This window comes from Alligator mississippiensis, chromosome 7, assembly GCF_030867095.1.
Source record: "Alligator mississippiensis isolate rAllMis1 chromosome 7, rAllMis1, whole genome shotgun sequence".
Lineage (NCBI taxonomy): Eukaryota > Metazoa > Chordata > Crocodylia > Alligatoridae > Alligator > Alligator mississippiensis.
This window is the reverse complement of record NC_081830.1, coordinates 14,747,078-14,767,446: the sequence shown is the minus strand read 5'-3', so window position 1 is coordinate 14,767,446 and position 20,369 is coordinate 14,747,078. Positions and strand designations below refer to the sequence as shown.

General features: G+C 45.5%; 2 protein-coding genes across 2 annotated transcripts in view; both read left to right on the top strand.

Annotated features, from left to right (window-relative positions):
• The window catches only part of LOC132251797 (olfactory receptor 14A16-like), a 32,135-nt gene extending 16,892 nt beyond the window's left edge, over window positions 1-15,243 (top strand). The window contains exon 2 of the mRNA XM_059731724.1: window positions 15,207-15,243. Coding sequence (XP_059587707.1) covers window positions 15,207-15,243 — 37 coding nt within the window. The remainder of the gene's footprint in view (window positions 1-15,206) is intronic.
• A 657-nt stretch (window positions 15,244-15,900) lies between these two features.
• Window positions 15,901-19,066, top strand: LOC132251796 (olfactory receptor 14L1-like; the record flags this gene model as incomplete). The annotated part of the gene is made up of 2 exons (XM_059731723.1): window positions 15,901-16,384; window positions 18,930-19,066. Coding segments are annotated over 2 exons (621 nt in total), but the record flags the coding sequence as incomplete, so codon positions are not given.
• Window positions 19,067-20,369: the final 1,303 nt, after the last annotated feature.

Genomic DNA, 20,369 nt, shown 5'->3' with positions numbered 1-20,369 from the left:
GTGAATCAGTGGTTCTCAGCCCCTACTGTGTGTGTGCAGCTGCCCACTGATAGCTGCTCATCCTTTGCAATTTATATCCATGCCTTCAGTCATGAAGGTTATCACACTGCCTCACAGTGGCTGTTACAAGCTATTTCCCTTGAGGAAATGAATACCTCTGACTAGACATGGACACACTACACCTTCACCAGTGTAATTACCACTGCTATGTATTTCAACCTGCTTGTCCCTGCAGTATTCCTACACAAGATTCAAACAAGTTACACAAATGTAGGGCTGTACATCTTGTGGTTTCTTGTCTACACCAGCATAAGGCAGGTGACTGATCGATGCATCCTACATGTCTGATCCCCATAAAAATTAATCTTTCTAATGCACTGCTACAGGGGTATATGGTAGCACAGTGTGCCAGGCAGAAAGAAGTTAAAAGCTTCTTCAGATCTATGGCTTAATACAGTAGTTTCCAAACTGTGGTACATGTACCACTGATAGTAGAAATGGACATGCTGGTTAGATTTTCACCTGAACAAGTCTTATTGTATTTGGTCTAGGGTACAGCAAGGGTTTGCCCTGCCCCCAGCACCTTTTATTTGTGCTGTTGAGATGCTTGTGCAGAGACTGAGGTGGGAGGGACAAGTCATTAAGAGGGTTCATAGATTTCATAGGTTTCTAGGGTCAGAAGGGACCTTGTAGATCATCGAGTCTGACCCCCTGCTCTAGGCAGGAAAGAGCATGGGGGTTGAATAACCCTAGCTAGGTGCCTGTCTAATCTTTTCTTGAACATCTCCAAGGTAGGGGAAAGCACCGCCTCCCTTGCACGCCCATTCCATACTGTGGCAACCCTCACCCTAAATAATTTCTTCCTGATGTCCAATCTAAATCTACTCTCCTTTAGTATGTGGCCATTATTCCTAGTAACCCCCAGGGTCCCAGTGCCAGGTGGGTGAGAGGAAGAAGTGAAAGAAGTATTGTATATGGATGATATCAATGTCATGGTAAGGGACAGACTGTGCTCTACCACTTGTTCTTTGGAACAAGTCTGGAACAGGCCTGGCCATGCCCCCGCGCCTGGCGCTGCAGTAGCAAAGGGGAAGCGCCTGGTGGACCTCGGCTTGGGTCCATGCTAGTGGGACAGGGAGGAACGTGTATTTCTTAGCTTGTGGTCCATCTGGTATTCTCTTTTCATGAATGAGAAGAGATGATGAGAAGCATGCACTTTATACCCCTAGGAAAGTGGGTACTTTTTGTCTGTTATCTTGTTTGCATATCATAGTAATATATACCACTTTTCCTCTATAGATCTCTAAGCACCTTACATTCCCATGGGGGACTTCAATACCCCAGACATCTTCTGGGAGGGCAATACAGCAGCGCACAGGCAATCCAGGATGTTTCTAAAGAGTGCACAACTTGCTACTGCAAGAGTTGGAGAGACCAACTAGGGGCCATGCTCTTTTTGACCCGCTGGTCACAAACAGGGAAGAATTGGTGGGGAATGTAGTAGTGCATGGCAACTTGGGCAGCAGCAACCATGAGATGATTGAATTCAGGATCATGAGGAAAGGAAAGGAGAAGAGCAGCACATTAAGGCCCCTAAACTTGAGAAACATAGACTTTGACTACCTCAGGGAACTGATGGACAGGATTCCCTGGGAGGCCAGTCCGAGGCGGGAAAGGAGTCCAGGAGAGCTGGCTGTATTTTAAAGAAACCTTATTGAGGGTGCAGGAACAAACCATCCAGGTGCACAAGGAGACTAGCAAGTATGGCAGAAGACCAGCTTGACTTAACAGAGAACTATTTGGTGAGCTAAGACACAAAAAGAAACTTATAAGATGTGGAAATGGGGACAAATGACTAAAGGAGAAGTATAAGAGCATTGCTCGGGTCTGCAGGGATGAAACCAGAAAGGGCACAATGCCAGTGGAGTTGCAGCTAGCTATGGAGATGAAGGATAACAAGAAGGGTTTCTACTAGTACATCAGCAACAAGAAGATGATCAGGGAAAGTGTGGGCCCACTCCTGAATGGGGGAGGCAACATAGTGACCGATGGTGTAGAAATGGCTGAAATATTCATTGCCTTTTTTAACCTCAGTGCTCACAGGCAAGATCAGCTCCCAGACTATGACACCTGGCAGGACAGTTTGGGGAGAAAAAGCAGCCAATAGTGGCAAGTACAATTTAGAAACTTTTTAGAAAAGCTGGACTTGTACAAGTCCATGGGGCCTGAGACAGTGTACCCAAGGGCAGTACTGTGGCAAGGAGGGGGTGAGTAGGATGACTGCCCTGGGTGCTGAAGCGAAGGGGGGATAACAAATACTGCCCAGCTGGGGCAAGGCATGGGGTGGAGCTGCGAATGGCTCATTTGGGGCAGCACAAGAAGTGGGGGGACAGCTCCTACCACTGTATGCGTTCCCAGGCAAGTCCGGGGGGCATGTGCCCCCTGGATCTGTGCATGGGGTGAGGGCGGGCTGCCTCTGTGGGCTTGCCCCAGGTGCCAAATTTCTTTGCTACAGCACTGACCAAGGGTGCTGAGGGAGTTGGCTGATGTGCAGAGCTGTGCAGAGAAACAGTGTTCCTTAGGTATTTGAACATGGCGGCGTCAACCCACAGGGGTTAGAGACTGGAGAAGGAGACAGCCCTCCCGAGTTCTCATAGGACCTCTGGATGTCATCTACTCCAGCCCTCTGCTTGACCTGGTTCATTGTTTTCCACAGCAAATCTCTGTCTAGCCTTTTACTCAAAGTGCACAGGCAACATGCATCCTATGAAGGATGGCAAACCCCACTGTGGTCCTTTCCATTTGACAATAACTTGAAATTCCTTTCTGCTTCCTAATACAGGGATCTGTCTGATCCTGACCCTACAGCTAGTGACTTTGGGATATTAGTTCGAGCAGGAGCTTCAGCACACTCAGTCAAAATCCAGAGCCTTGGTTGCAGTCAACACCCAAGGTTTCTAAATGTGGCAGGAAAAAAACACCTGTGCCAAAAGGAAGAGAAATGAAAATCCTTCCTGATCCCATGCAGCAAACAGCAAAGACCAGAGGAATGGGAAATAACCAGAGAAGAACATGGATGTAGCTATTCCTAGATCATCCCTGACCAGTGCTTATCCATCCCCTTGAACACCTCCAATGATGGAGATTGCACAGCTTCCCTAAGCAGTCTAGTCCGCTGCCTCATTGGTCCATCAGTGAAGAAGTTCCTCAGATACCCAATCTAAACTTACTTCACTGGTATTTTGAATTCTCTCTCCTCTCCCCTTCTCTACTCCCCTCTGTCCTGCTTCCCCTCAGCCCTTGCCCCCATGCCTTCAGTTGTCCCATAGTAACATGTCTGTAGACATCATCCCACCTTTCCGCCAAGCCATCGTCATTACATGTCACCCTTATCTGCCCATCTACCACATTGTTCCCTCTCTTTCCACACATGCATCCACCTGGGCTTGGTGTGCTCTCCTCCATTGCAGTACTTAGTGTATAACTTTACATTTCTGTTTGCTCTTTATTCCTATCTCACTTCCTGGGGAAGTCTTGGTTAAAGTCAAAACCCAGTAATGGACCAGGGGATGGCACCATGTAGAAGACAAGTGTGATAAATTGTAGACTAATAGAAAATTAGGGCTGGAAGCAGTGTCTGGAGATCCTGCCCCCTGTACAAGGCATGGTTATCCCTATCCAAACTACCCCATACAAAACCTTTTCCTAACCTGTTTCTAAAAGTATGCAGTCACCCGGTCACACCACTACAACACATATTGCTCACAGACACCAAAACCACCATAATCTGCCACAGGTAAAACTGGGAGATGAAGACTGTCAGCATCTTGCAGCTGCAAGGGTTTTAAAACACATTTATGAGGTGCAAATAAGACAGCCATGCCCCCTATTCCAGAGGAAGGATCCCCACCCCAACACGCCACTCCAAATCTCTACCAATCTATGAGGTTAGATTCCTTCCTTCTCCCAAATTTGGTGATTGTAATGATGACCCTGAGTGGATAGGGAAAACCCTTTATCTTTGGCTGCAATCAACACCCAGTGCTTCTGAGGAAAGGAGCATCGGGGAAAAGGCATACCCTGACATATGTAGCAACAGGAGTGGAGGGGGAATCTTCCCCAGACCCTTGTTGCAACTATCAATGTCCAGAAACATTGGCCCACTGATAGACACAGCCTGAGTTAGAAGTCAGAGTGAGATCCTCTGACGTGAGGTCAGCAGTAGATCAAATGAATCATAACGGTACCTTCTGGCTTCACAATCTGTGAATCCAGGGGTGTTTGCCCATGGCCTCTACTTCTGAGCTGTGCAAGGCTCTAGGGACTGAGTCCCACAAGTCCTTATAAAAAGATGCATAGACAAATCACTGCTCTGCAGCTTCAGTCCTTTTATTCCAGTAAAGCTGCAAGTCAGCTACACAAAAAGCTCTTCCTCAAGGAGAAATGGTTTTGATCTCCTCCTCTCAGTTCTTTCACAGAGTGAGGGGTGGACAACTGGATGAAGCCTGTACATCTGGCATCTAGATAGTGCAGTGATGGGGGAACGAGAGACTGGGTATAGTAGGATGGTTAGTAACCAAGCCGTCCTAGCATTCAAGAACCTAATGTAGGAAACTGAAGACAAAACCATTAAGACGAGCACAGTAAGTAAAATATTCAAATCAATATTGTTTGGGTGTTAAGCCAAAGGAACATCTGGAACAGAATTATGAATTATTGTTAAAAATTCTTTAGGAGTTTATTCTCCATTTAATACAATTTCTACAGTTGGTCAGAAAAGATAAACATATATGTACACGTATGAAAAATGGAGTATTTCTGTCCTGAAACTATTACCTTTACTACAGTACTATAACTGAGGGGGGCAACCAGGGCAGCAGACCCAGGCACTGCCTTTGTGGAGGCGGGATAGCCATGACCACAGGTCAGCACCGTGGCAGGAAGAGCTGTCCTATGCATCACAACTTCCCTGGGCTTGGAGCTGCCCTGCTATCATATCTTCCTTTTCTGAATAACCCCTGAAGTATTAGGAGTAATACAGCTTCTTGGCCACTGTGAATGTTTAACCTAAACAAATGAAAACTAGGTCAATATTTCTGAAGTAGATGGGTTACAAAATGTAGAGCAGAACAGAAGGAACTTGATAGCTCATGCTTGTATATATTTCTGAGATTTGCGGCCAGTTGACAAGCAAATGACAAAGCCAAGTGTGCAATCTTTTCAGATGACTTTAATCAAGACTGCTGAAGCGTGGTAATTACCGTGCTCCAGCAGACTCCAGCATCACAGGTATCAGTGTCCTGGTGCTGAAAAAACATTGGAAGGGTGCCCATTCGATGAGCTTCAGTTCAAAGTCTCCTGGCGCCATTTTCCATCATGGGGATGCTGATACAAGTGCTGCTCCAGGCACTTTTGATTAGAGCAGCCTTTGGAGATTTGTAAATTAGAGTGTCCCCCACCCCGCCTTTGTAGGAGCACGTGTATAAATGCCCTATAACACTTGCTGTTTCTATGCTATATGTCCCTGGTAAAATGGAAATACAATGGCATGGCCTTTTTGCCTTCATAACTTCATGCTCAGCTACTTGTGGGTCAGACTCGGGCACTGACATTCATGAAATGGTAGGATTTGAACATCTCCAATGATGGAGATTTCAAAACAGCTCTAATCAATCTAGTCCACTGCCCCATTGGTCCATCAGTGAAGACGTTCTCCTGATACCCAATCTGAACCTACTTCACTGGTGTTTTTGATTTTCTCTCTTCGCCCCTTCTGTACTCCCCTTTGTCCTGCTTCCCTCCAGCCCTTGCCCCCATTCCTTCAGATCTCCAATGTTAGCATGTATGTGGACATCATCCCACTTTTCCCCCAAGCTAAGATCAGTATGTGTCAGCCTCACCTGCTCGTCTACCACTTGCTACCATGTCCTTGGTCCCTCTCTTTCTACCCATACCTCCACCTGGGCTTGTGTGCTCTCCTCCACTGCAGTATTTAAGATGAAAGAGCAGACAATCCACTGAAAAATTCTCCATTTTCATACACATGGGAAATGCATAAGGTTTAATAAGGGGGCATAACAAGGTCTCTGCAAAAGCACTAGGACAATACATCTCCTGCCTACTTTGTAGATGCAATGTGATGATCTTCTGAAGTGAGAAAAAAAAATCATGAAAAATGTAGTCACTTTAGAAACCCTTATCTTTCATCAGAAAACTGCCTTTTAATTGAAAACAAGGAGGCCCTCTAAAAATGAAGTTATAAACAATTGCAGACAGAAAAGGTGGGGTAATTCTCTTGCTTACTTTTCTTCTGACACAGTCATTCCCTTTCCCTCCACAGACATCCCAAAAGGCACTGTGGATGATGACATCCAATTGCACCGCAGTGACTGAGTTCCTGCTCCTGTGGTTCTCCGATGCCCTGGGATTGCACATCTTGCACTTGGCCACTTTTCTAACAGTATACCTGGCAGGCCTGATTGGCAATCTCCTTGTTATCACGCTCATAGCTGTTGACAGCACCTCCACACCCCAGTGTACTTCTTCCTCCTCAATCTGTCCATCCTCGACATCGGATCCATCTCTGTCATTGTCCCCAAATCCATGGCCAATGACATACTGAACACCAGGCTGATTTCCTATTCTGGATGTGTCACCCAAATTTTTCTCGTCCTCTTTTTCATTGCAGCAGACAACTCCATCCTCATCGTCATGGCTTACGACCGATACATCGCCATCTGCAAACCACTGCACTATGCAACAGTGATGAACAGGAGAGCTTGTCTGCAAATAGCAGGCGCTGCCTGGAGCGCGGCTCTTGTGTACTCTGCCCTGCACACAGGGAACACCTTTAGGCTGCCCTTCTGGCACTCCAACATTGTAAACCAGTTCTTCTGTGAAATCCCCCAGCTCCTTAGGATCTCTGCCTCGGAGGTGTTTACTAGTGAAATTCATATTCTTACCTTTAGTGCATGTTTATGTCTTGTTTGCACTGCGTTTATATTTGTGTCTTATATTCAGATATTCACTACTGTACTGAGAATCCCCTCTGAGCAGGGCCGGTACAAAGCAGTTTCCACCTGCCTTCCCCACCTTATTGTTGTCACATTGCTGGGAAGCACTGGGATGATTGCCTACATGAAGCCCACATCTGGGTCCCCATCAGCTCTGGACCTCATGGTGTCTGTTCTCTATTCCATGATCCCTCCAATGATGAATCTGCTCTTCTACAGCATGAGAAACAAGGACATCAAAGCAGCTCTGTGGAAACTGGGGAGATGGAGGTGGTTTATTCCAAGGAAAATGTCAGTTATTCTCCAGTGACTGTGGTTTTACAGACCATTTATATAGGAACAGAGTTATTAATACAAATTAACTCCACCAATTTCAGTAGTGGAGCTTTCATAGGAACAATCAACTGCGTTATTAATACAGATTAATTGAACCAATGACAGTTGTGCTTCTGTAGGTTTACACCATTTAAAGTAATTTATCTATTTTTAAGCTTGTCTCCCTGAACTTGTTGGTCTCTACGATACCACTCTGTCCTAGCTAATCTTCTTGTCTCTGTTAAATTTTATCTATGATGCTGAGACTGTCATTTGTTACAGTGGTATTGCAACACCTTGTACATACTTTCAGTGTTTGTAAGATTCCCTTGTGGAGAAGATCACTGGATCTTTCTCTTTTCTGGATTAAAACATTTTCTTGAGATTTGACTATTTGGGATCTGGAAGGATGGTATGAGAAAGTTTAAAAGGGAGCGGTAATGGTTTTTAGATAGTAGGTGTCAGTCATTACTCAGGCGCTGGGGCTTTCAGTCATGCTTTCCTTGTACGGGTTGTAAAAGAGCGCTGAGGGTTTTCCTCCACACAACGCTGAAGAGATGGAAATGATTTCCTGTAGGTGTGTACACACTAGAGCTCCTGTGCACGTCATGACTGCAGTGATGCTGGATTTTGTCTGTCCTTGTATTCCACTATAGAGAAGCTTTAGATACGTAAACCTGGGGATGTTGGCATCTGATTTAAGTATATCAAAGGCCAAATTATGTTCATGCTGCTAGTCCCTAAATTCCTTCAGGACCAGTAGCATCTACTTTTCCCTTTGCAGCAAGTGGCCTATGCCAGTAACTCCAGTAATGGAAATAGTGCGGCCTTGTTTAGCATGGATGTAAAAGGAAACTCAATAGTGACCGCAATCTGTTACTGTACAACTGCATCAAAATTGGGTTTTCTATTCCATGGATGATCTTGCAAGGTATAAAAAGTGTTTTTCTTTCAAACTGAAAAGAATAATCAATATTTCCCAGAATTTCCCAGAAAACAGAATCTTCCAAAATTAAAAGATAGGAGAAAAATATCAGCTCAAGTTATTTACTAATGAGAGTTTAGGAAACTGTCCAGAGCTGACACCCAAAAAGGAAATTGTGAAAGTAATGAATAGGATTATTTTAAGTGATAGTAACTCATACTGTTCAGCAATTTGAAGCTCGCTTGGTCAATGTGCTTTTCACACATGAAACAGAAGCAAGGAGAAGTCTGCGTCTAGCTGAAAGGCAGAGAGGTGGCACAATCTCCTTCCTTGGAGGTTCTTAAGACTGGGCTAGACCAAGCCATGGTTGGCATGATCCAACTGGAGATGGTTTTGCTTTTAGTTTTGCTTTTAGTTGGAGTTGGACTAGATGACCTGCTGAGGTTCCTTCCTTCCCTAATTTTCTATGCTTTATTATTGTAAGAGAGGAGTGGTGCTGTAAAAATCTGAGGGATGTTTTCCCTGTAGCTAACACTGCTCTAAACCAATAACTAATCTTTGGGTCATAGAAAATTAGGAATGGAATGGAACTCAGGAGATCACCTTGTCCAACACACTCCTCAAATCAGGGCCACTCCAACTTGAGCATCTTACTCAAGACTTTGTACAGCGGGGTCTTAAAAACCTCCAAGGCTGGAGCTTCCACCACCCCTCTGGGTAACCTCTTCCAGTGAGTTAATACCCTCCTGGTAAAATTTTTTTTTTCCTAATATCTAATCTGAACCAGAGACCACTTCTCCTTGTTCATTCTTCTGCTACCATGGAGAACACTAGGACTCCACCGTCTTTGTAACCACCTTTGAGGGAGTTGCAGGCTGCTTTTAAACATCATCTTGGTCTTCTCTTGCCAAAATAAAAAAAACCCTTTTCCTTCAGCCTCTCCTTATACCTCATGCAACCTGGCCCCTTCTCCATTTTTCCTGCCCTCCAGTAAACTCTCTTCAGTCTGCCTGCATCCTTTCAGTAGTGGGAGGCCCAAAGCTGGACACAGTCCTCCAGATGTGCTCTCGCCAGTGCCAAACACGGGGAAGAATCACTTACTTTGATCTTCTGGTTCTGCTCCTGGTAAGGCAGCACAATTACCATTGGCCTTCTTTGCAACAAGGGCACAGCATTGGCTCATATTCATCTTCTGATCCACTTTAACCCCTAGGTCCTGCTACTTAGCCAGTCGGTCCCCAGTCTGTACCAGTGCATAGGATTGTTCCATGCTACATGCAGGATTTTGCACTTGTTGTTACTGAACCTCATGAGACTGCGTTTGGTCCAGTCCTCCAATTTGTTGAGGTCTCTCTGAATCATCGCCCTGCCCTCAAGCATATCTATTACTGCCCCCAGCTTGGTGTCATCTGCAGACTTGCTGAGGGTGCACTCTCTGCCATCTTCCCAGCTGTTGACAACGATATTGAACAAAACTGGTTCCAGACCCAACCCCTGGAGCCACTCCACTTGATTCTGGCTGCTGGATAGACATTGAGCCATTGACTACTATCCCTTCACTTGTATCCTCAAGCTAGTTTTCTATCTACCTCACAGTCTATTCATCACCCCCATACTTCCTTGGCTTGCCCTTTTCAAATATCTTGTACATGCCCCTGTCACCATGAGTTTTCAAAGATAAAGGCCAGTGGCTTTGTAGTCGCACAGAGGGATTACTGGGACTCATCCAGCCCTCTGACTACTACCTCATGCAGGTCATCTGTGTGGACAAGAATGATATGGCCAGGGGAGATCCTGAGCAGAACAAATGGGATTACAGGGCTCTGGGTGCAATGGTGAAGGGTTAAGGGTCTTGGGTGGTGTTTTCCTTGATATTCCCAGTCAAGGGGAAAGGCCCAGGCAGGAGCACATGCATCCTGCAGATGAATGCCTGGCTGTGCAGATACTGTCTCCAGCAGGGTTTGGATTCAGTGACCATGGGATGTTGCACCAATAAAAAGATAGCAAGGCAGAGATGGGATCTCCCTGACAAAAAGAGGGAAGAGCATCATTGCAGACAGGCTACCTAACCTAGTGAGGAGGGCTTGAAACTAGCTGTGCCCTGGGATGGGAACCAAAGCTATGATGTAAATGTGGAAGTGGGTGAACTGCAGGAAGCACAAGCAGAAGGGACAACAGGGAAGCCTTCTAACTCCTCTTCAGAAAGTAGGATAATTAGATAGTTATCTCACATGTCTGTACATGACTGCATGGAGGCTGGGAAAGAAGTAAGAATAACTGGAAGTCTTCACTCAGTCATGGCACTGTGACAATATTGGAATAACAGAGACTTGGTGGGAGTTCACGTGACTGGAGCACTGTCATGGATGGGTACAAACTGTTCAGGGAGGGCAGGCAGGGGAGAAGAGGAGGAGGAGTCGTCCTATATGGTAAAGAGCCCCATGATTGCTCAGAGCTCCAGTATGAAACTGGAGACCAGGCCTGTTGCAACTCTCTGCGTTCGGGTTGGCAGGGATCAAGAAGGGTGATGTCATGGTGGGGGTCTGCTATAAACCACCAGGTCATGAGCAGGAGGTGCATGATGTTTTCTTCAGTCACCTAAGAGAAGTTTCCTGATCACAAGCCCTGGTTCTCATGGGGAACTTCTTTCACCCTGACATCTGCTCGGAGGGCAATGTGGTAGTACACAGGCAATTCAGGAAGGTTTTGGAAAATGTTGCTGAGAACTTCCTGGAGCAAGGGCTGGAGAGACCAAATAGGCGCTGTGTTCTTCCTGATATGCCACTCAGACACAGAGAAGAAGTGGTGGGGAATTTAGAAGAGGATGGCAACTGGGGCAGCAGTGCCTATGAGGTGATCGAGGGTGGGATCCTGAGGAAAGGAAGGATGGAGAGGAGTGGAATAGGGAAAACAGACTTTGACTCCATCAGGGAACTCCTGGCTGGATGCCCTGGGAGGCCAGTCTGAGGAGGAAGGGGCCCCACAGAGCTGGCTTTGTTTTAGGGAAATCTTACTGAAGACACCAAAACAAACCATCCCAATGTACATGGAAGCTGGCAGGCATGGCAGAAGACCAACATGGCTCAGCAGGGAACTTTTCAGTGACCACCAAAGGAAGCTGCAAGAAGAGGACACTTAGACCAATGACTGGGGAGCAGTATGAGAGTATTTCTCAGGCCTGCAGGGATGAAATCAGGAAGGGCAAAGAGAGCTGAAGTTTCTACTAGTTTGGGACATGAGGGGTAACAAGAAGGCTTGTCCAAGTACGTCAGCAACAAGAGGAAGATGAAGGGAAGTATGGGTTTCTAGCTGAATGGGAGAGGCAAGCTTGTGACCGATGATGTGGAAATGTCTGAAGTGCTCAATGCCTTTTCTACCTCAGTCTTCACAGGGAAGGTCAGCTCCCAGACTACTGCACCGGGCAGCGCAGTTTGGGGAGCAAGTGAGCAGCCAACACTGGCAAGAGATCAGTTAAAGAGCTACTTAGAAAAGCTGCATGTGTACAAGTCCGAGGGGCTGCACACAAGGCACCTGAAGTGCGGAGGGGAGCTGGCTGATATCCAGAGGTGTGCAGAAAATACCAGGCTTCCTCAGGTATACGAACAAGGTGGGGGAAGTCCCAAACTTGTAATTGTGGAAAGCACCCAGACCACAAATGTTAGAAACTGGAGAAGGAGACAGCCCTCCTCCCTTCTCACACAATCAGGGGAAGTAGACCTGGAAGGGACACTGGGATGTCATCTACTCCAGGCCTAACGCAGAAAAGATGGCATACAGTCAGTGGAAGCAAAGGGCTGTCATCAAAGAGGATGACACCTCCGTTGCTCGGGACTGCATGTAGCTGGCTAGGAAGGCCAAGGCAGAGATGGGATTAGGGCTGGCGACCAGAATTAAGGATAACAAAAAGTCCCTTTTCAAGTCCATAGGGAGTGAGAAGAACCCACCGGGTAAAATGGGGCCCTACAGGACAGGCTTGGCATTCGAAACCTGGAAACGGACCAGGGGATGGCCCCTTGTACAACACAAATGTGATAAATTGTAGACTAAGAGAAAAATAGGGCTGAAAGCAGCGTCTGGCGATCTATCCCCCTGTTCAAGGCACGATTATCCCTATCCAAACTACGCCATACAAAGCATTTTTCTAAACTGTTTCTAAAGGTATGCCGTCACGCTGCCACACCACCACAACACAGGATGTACAAAGAAAGCAGCACCCCCGCCCCATTACAGAGAAAGGACCCTCATCTCCCACAAGTCTCTACCCATGTGTCTGTACAGTAAACTTCCTTCCTGCTCCCAAATGTGGTGATTGTCAGGTCCCTGGGCGGACAGGGAAAACCCATTAACCTCGGCTGCAGCCCACACCCTGTGCTGGTGAGGAAAGCAGGGTTGTCAGGAGAGGGGGGCCCTGACACCGTTAGCAACAGGAGGGGAAAAAATTCCTCCCACCCCTACGTTGTAATGAGCAAAGCCTAGACACATTTGCCCACTGATAGATGCAGCCTGTTACAAGACACAGCGAGATCCTCTGACGTGTGGTCAGCACTAGGTCCAATGGGAGACTCTGGACAGTCCTTCTGGCTTCAGTATCTGTGAATCCTGCGTGTTTGCCCATGGGCTGTGCTTCTGAGCTGTGCAGGGCTCTAGAGTAGCAGTCCCACAAGACCTCCCAACGTATACATAGACAACTCACTGACTGCGACTTCAGTCCCTTCATTGCAGTAAAGCTCCAAGGCAGCTGCACGCCCAGCTCTTCTTCAGGGACTCATCGTTTTGGATCAACTCCTCTCAGTTCTCCTGTACAGTGAGGAGTGCACGCCCCTGAGAAACATGCACCCCTGGCATCTAGATAGCACAGTGATGGGGGGGCAAGAGATTGGAGGCAGGAGTAGATGATCAGTAATCAAGCTGCCCTAGGATTTAGCATAGGAAACTGAAGACAAAAGCATTAAAATGAGCGCAGTAAGTAATGTATTCAATTTCATAATGTTTGGGTTTTATTAGAGAGGATGTTTTATACAAATTATAACCAATTAAATTTAAAAGTATTTCAGAATTTATTCTCCATTTAATAAAATTTTGACAGTTGTCATAAAAAGTATGCATATCGGTATTCGAGTGAAAAATGGCATATTTCTGTCCTGAAATTTTTACCTATTAAACTGTAATGTTACTATGCAGGGAAGCAGGGAGGCATCCCAAGGCACTGCTGTCTCTAGTGGGTTATGGAATACAGAAAATCCCACACAATTTACTGATTCGTTTTGGTGCACTGGCTGGGGGAGTAGTTAGCTGATTGCACAATTTCACAATGATTACACACTTAATTTATACAACACAATTTTATTTTAAAACTCTTTACTATGCATATAACACTGCTTAGCTTTAAGAAACACCACAAACATTAAGAACACAATAATTACATATGTCAGAAACAATGCTCCAAATGCACTTCCTTCCCAAACAATGCTATAAGAATTAGTATTACAAAAACAACTGCAATTACAACTAAAAGTTAAATTTGAATCAACACTATTATTTTCATAATATATTTACCATCCTAGAATTCTGAGAAGCCAAATACCAAAATATGGTTTCATTCCTCAGTAGTACAATTCAATGGGTTGGCCTCAGTAGTACGGTTCAATGGGCTCGCCTCAGCAATACAATTCAATAGGCTGGCCTCAGCAATACTATTCAATGAGCTGGGCTCAGCAGTGATAGGACTAAGTCCCCTTCCTTCAGTCCCTTTCAGGCGCTCTACAGCTTCAGCGTGAACTAAGAGATTCGTGTTCACGGAGAGGGTAGTTTAGGTGATCAGTCTGATCCGGGCTACACTTGAGATTCTTCCTTCGTTGTTCTGCAAGTGAAGTCACCTCCAAATTGGGACAGTAAGTTACAGTTTTTATTGAGCAAACTGCCATCAGTGGGCTTCTCCTATTCAAGCCTGTCATTACTCCCAAATTTGGGCTCGGATCTTACTCAACAGATTCTTTTGCCTTGTTGAGCATTTTAAATTACCTTTGGGAAACTTCCATATCACTGCAAATGCCCTTTTCTTACCAATCTGGTCAAAAGGCCTTAGGGTTTGATCCCTCGGAACTCAGGACATTTGCTCTCTTTGTAAAAGACTTCTAAAGATAAAATTTAAATTAAGACTTTAAACAAAGTCAGGACCTTTTGCACGTAGTCCCAAAACAATGAGCTAGATAAGGAGATAAATCTTATCTTCTTCCTGAAATTGGCTAATGGGCAACCTTTACAAACATTCAAACTATTTCATTCAATATGACAACTGCCTTTGTGGAGGGGGGAATAGCCATGACCACAGGTCGGCAGCATGGCAGGCAGAGCTGCCCTGTGCATCACAACCTGCCCTGGGCTTGGAGCTGCCCTGCTATCATGTCTCCATCTTTATCAGTAACCAAGAGTGCCAAGTGCAAAAAGTTATCTAGTTTGCTAGCCATTGAAGATTTTCAGACTAAACAAATAAAGAAAAGGTCAAATATCTTTGAAGCAGATGAGATACAAAATGTAGGGAACATTAAGGGACGATGACAGTCCATGCTTATATATATTTCTGAGACTTGGAGCCAGTTTGAACACGCAGCCTTGTGCACGTCCTGCCAGCCATTTGATTGCAATCTTCCCAGGTGACTTGGAGCCCCCACACAGCCAGCATCTTAATCTCTATGTCCCTAGGAAAATGGAAATACTATGGGATGACCTTTTTGACTTCTAATTTCTTGCTCAGCTGCCCATGGGTAAGATTCAGGAACCGGCATTCATAAATTGATAGGATCTGGGGTTGTAATGATTCCCTTTTCCCACGTCACATGGACTTGCAATGGATCTCCACTTCTTGTGAACAGACATGGCCCCATGGATTAGAAAGGAGCTGGAGCGGTTTATGCCAGTGTGACAGTGCACTGACACCTTCTCCACTTTCACAGATGTGGGAAATGTATGAGCACTAGTGAGTGGCAGTGACAGGGTGTCGTCAAAAGATCTGATAAAATACTTTTCCTGCTCACTTTTTCAATAAAATGCCACAATTATACAATTTTTCTTTTTAATGTATCATGAAAAACATTGTCCTTTGGGAACCCTGATTTCTATCAGAAAACTCCTTTTCACCTGAAAATCAGGTGGACCTCTAAAATAATCAAGTCAAGGAGAATTGGCTCCAGGAAAATGGTGTTTTCTTTTCTGACACAGTCATTCCCTTTCCCTCCACAGGCATCCCAAAAGGCACTGTGGATGATGACGTCCAATTGCACCGCGGTGACTGAGTTCTTGCTCCTGGGGTTCTCCGATGCCCTGGGATTGCACATCTTGCACTTGGCCACTTTTCTAATAATATACCTGGCAGCCCTGATTGGCAATCTCCTTGTTATCACACTCATAGCTGTTGACAGCCACCTCCACACGCCAATGTACTTCTTCCTCCTCAATCTGTCCATCCTCGACATCGGATCCATCTCTGTCATTGTTCTCAAATCCATGGCCAATGCCATACTGAACACCAGGCTGATTTCCTACTCGGGATGCGTCACCCAAGTCTTTTTAGTCCACTTCTTCATTGCAGCAGACCTCGCCATCCTCACCGTCATGGCTTACGACCGATACATCGCTATCTGCAAACCACTGCACTATGAGACAGTGATGAACAGGAGAGCTTGTCTGCAAATGGCAGTCATGGCCTGGAGCACGGCTCTTCTGAACTCTGCCCTGCACACGGGGAACACCTTTAGGCTGCCCTTCTGCCACTCCAACATCATCAACCAGTTCTTCTGTGAAATCCCCCAGCTCCTTAGGATCTCTGCCTCGGAGGTGTTTACTAGTGAAATTCAGATTCTTATCTTTGGTGCATGTTTATGTCTTGTTTGCATTGCGTTTATATTTGTGTCTTATATTCAGATATTCACTACTGTACTGAGACTCCCCTCTGAGCAGGGCCGGCACAAAGCAGTTTCCACCTGCCTTCCCCACCTCATTGTTGTCACCTTGATGGCTAGCACTGGTGTGATTGCTTATATGAAGCCCACATCTGGGTCCCCATCAGCTCTGGACCTCATGCTGTCTGTTCTCTATTCTGTGATCCCACCGATGATGAATCCAGTCATCTACAGCATGAGAAACAAGGACATCAAAGCAGCTCTGTGGAAACTGCTGAGATGGAAGTGGTTTATTGTGACAAAGATGTCAGTTGTTCTCCAGTGATTGTGGTTCCACTGAACATCTTTATAGAAACTGAGCTGTTTTAATACTAATTAACTCCACCGGTGTCAGTAGTGGAGTTTTTATAGAAACAATCAGCTGTGTTATTCATACAGATCTAGTTAACTAATCTCATTTGTGTTTCATAAGGTTTACACCAGTTTAAATAACCTCTCTATCTAATTTTCACCCTATAGCTCACTGGACTAGTTAGTCTCTAAGGTACCACTCTGTTCTCAGTAATCTTTTTGTATTTGTTAAATTTTATCTTTGATGCTGATTTTGTCATTTGTTAGTGCACTGTTGCAGCTGTTTTTATATACCTTAAATATTTATAAGATGCCTTGGTGGAGAAAATCACTGGATCTTTGTCTTGTCTGGGTTAAACAGTTTTTTTGAGGTTTGATTTTTTGAGATCTGGAAGGGAGGGTATGAGAAGGTTTAAAAGGCAGTGATAATGGTTTTTATATAGTAGGTGTCAGTCATTTACTCAGGTGCTGGTTCTTTCAGTCATGCTTTCCTTTTATGGGTTTTCTAAGAGTGCTAATGGTTTCCTTCCCCACAACACTGAAGAGATGGAAATGATTTCCTGTTGGTGTGTACACACTAGAGCTCCTGTTCACATCATGACTGTAGTGATACTGCATTTTGGCTGTCCTTGTATTCCAGTATAGGGAACCTGTAGATAGGTAAACCTAGGGATTTAGGCAGCTGATTTAAGTATATCAAGCCCAAATGATGTTCACACTACTAGTCCCTTAATCCTTTCAGGACCAGTAGCATCTACTTTCACCTTCCCAAGAAGCAGCCTATGCCAAGAATTTCAATAATGCAAATAGTGTGACTTTGTTTAGAATGGATGTGAAAGGAAACTCAGTAGAGACCCCAATCTGTTACTGTACAACTGTATTGAAATTGGGACTTGTATGAAATGTGTTTTTTTTCAAATCAGAAAGAATAATCCACATTTCCCAGAATGCACCGGAGGACAGCATCCTCCAAAAGAAAAAAAAAAATAGCTGAAGTTAGGTAACTGTCCAGAATTGACACCCAAAAGGGAATTTTGAAAGGTATGAATCAGTTAGTTTGACTGATAGTGACTCCTACTGTTGGACAATTTGAAACTAGTTCAGGCAACTTGCTTTTCATACAAGAAACAGAAGCAAGGAGAAGTCTGAGTCGAGCTGAAAGGGAGAGAGGTGGCAGAATCTCCTTCCTCGGAGGGTTGTAAGACTGGGCTGGACCAAGCCATGGTTGGCATGAGCCAACTGGAGACGATCTTTCTTTGACTGCAGGTATAGGGATTTGTCTGACCCAGAGTGGTGGGGCAAGACTCTCTAGTTCATGATCTTGCGGCTTTAGTTTGAGCAGGAGTTTAGGCATATCATTCAAAATCCCCAAACTTGATTTCAGCCAACACCCAATGCTGGACTAGATGACACCCTGAAGTCCCATCCATCCCTAATTTTCTATGCTTCTATCATTATATGAGAGGAGTGGTGTTGTAAAACTCTGAGGGATGTTTTCCCTGTAGCTAACGCTGCTCTAAACCAATGACTAATCTTAGGGTCATAGAAAATTAGGATTGGAATGGACCTCAGGAGATCACCTTGTCCAACATACACCTCAAAGCAGGGCTGCTCTAAATTTCATCATGTCACTCAAGGCTTTGTCTATCTGGGTGTTCAAAACCTCCAAGGATGGAGCTTCTACCACCCCTCTGGGTAGCCTGTTCCACGGCTTTACCACCCTCCTAATAAGATTTTTTTTTTCCTAATATCTAAACTGAACTCAAGACCATTGCTCCTTCTTCAATCATCTGCTACCATGGAGAATAATGGCGCTCCATCCTCTTTGTAACCACCCCTGAGGGAGTTGCAGGCTGCTATTAAACACCATCTTGGTCTTCTCTTCACCAAACTAAATGAGCCCAGTTCCTTCAGCCTCTCCTCATAACTCATGTAACCTGTCCCTTAACGATTTTTCCTGCCCTCCAATAGACTCCCTCCAGTCTGTCTACATCCTTTCAGTAGTGGGACGCCCAAAGCTGGACACCGTACTCCAGATGTGCTCTCACCAGTGCCAAACATGGGGAAGAATCACTGCCTTTGATCTTCTGGTTATGCTCCTGCTAATGCAGCACAATTGCCATTGGCCTTCTTTGCAACAAGGGCACAGTGTTGGCTCATATTCACCTTCTGATCCACTTTTACCCCTAGGTCCTGCTACTTAGCCAGTCAGTCCCCAGTCTGTACCAGTGCATAGGATTGTTCCATGCTACATGCAGGATTTTGCACTTCTCATTACTGAACCTCATGAGACTGCGTTTGGTCCAGTCCTCCAATTTGTTGAGGTCTCTCTGAATCATCGCCCTGCCCTCAAGCATATCTATTACTGCCCCCAGCTTGGTGTCATCTGCAGACTTGCTGAGGGTGCACTCTATGCCATCTTCCCAGTTGTCGACAACGGTATTGAAAATAAACTGGTTCTGGACCCAAACCCTGTAGCCACTCCACTTGATACTGGCTGCAAGATAAACATGGAGGAAGGGGTGGGGGGAAACCTGGTTCTTATCTATCTAACCATGAGTTGAAATTCCTTCCTGATCCCAAGTGTGGGGTTTTGTCTGACCTAGAGTGATGGGGAAGACTCTCTAGCTCATGATCTTGGGGGTTTAGTCTGACAGGAGCTTTGGCATATCAGTCAAAATCCCCAACCTTGATTTCAGTTACCACCCAATGCTTCTAAAGGTAGAAGAAACCCCCCACCCCATGACACATGTAGCAAAAAGAGTGGGGAGAAAACCCTTCCTTATCTTGGGCAGCAAACAGCAAAGACCAGAGGAATTGGAAATAACCAGAGACGAACATGGATGTAGCGATTCCTAGATCATGCCTGACCAATGCTCATCCATCCCCTTGAACACCTCCAATGATGGAGATTGCACAACATCCCTAATCAGTCTAGTCCACTGCCCCATTGGTCCATCAGTGAAGACGTTCTCCTGATAACGAATCTGAACCTACTTTATTGGTGTTTTGGATTTTCTCTCTTCTCCCCATCTGTACTCCCCTCTGTCCTTCTTCCCTCTGGCCCTTGCCCCATTTTTTCAGACCTCCGATGTTAGCATGTATGTGGACATCATTGCACTTTTCCCCCAAGCTAAGGTCAGTATGTGTCAGCCTCACCTGCTCATCTACCACATGCTACCATGTCATTGGTCCCTCTCTACCCATTCACCAACCTGGGCTGGAGTGCTTTCCTCCATTGCAGTACTTAGGAAGAAAGAGCAGACGGGTCTCTAAAGAGGAACAGGATCTTGCTTCCTAGGGAAGCCTTAGTTAGAGTCCAAACCTGGGAGCTGAGCAGGGGATTGGCCGATGTACAAAGCAAGTGTGATAAATCACAGACTAATACAAAAGTAGGACTGGAAGCAGCTCTGGAGATCAGCCCCCTAGTCAATGCATCATCTTACCTATGCAAGCTATCCCTTATGAAACCTTGTTTAAACTGTTTCTAAAACGATGCAGACACCCTGTCACACCACTACAAGGTATATTGCCCACAGTCACTAAAACTACCAAAATTTCCTGCAGGGAAAAGAGGGAGATGAAGACTGTCAGCATCCTGCTCCTGCAAGTGTTTTTAATCACATTCAGAATATAGAAATAAGCCACTAGCCCACTCCACCCCATTACACAGAAAGGACCCTCATCCCCCATAAGTCTCTACCCATGTGTTTCTACAGTAAACTTCTGTCCTGCTCCCAAATGTGGTGATTGGCAGGTCCCTGGGCAAACAGGGTAAACCCTTTAGCCTGGGCTGCAGCCAACCCCCAGTGCTGCTGAGGAAAGCAGGGTTGTCAGGAGAGGGGGGTCCTGACACTGTTGGCAACA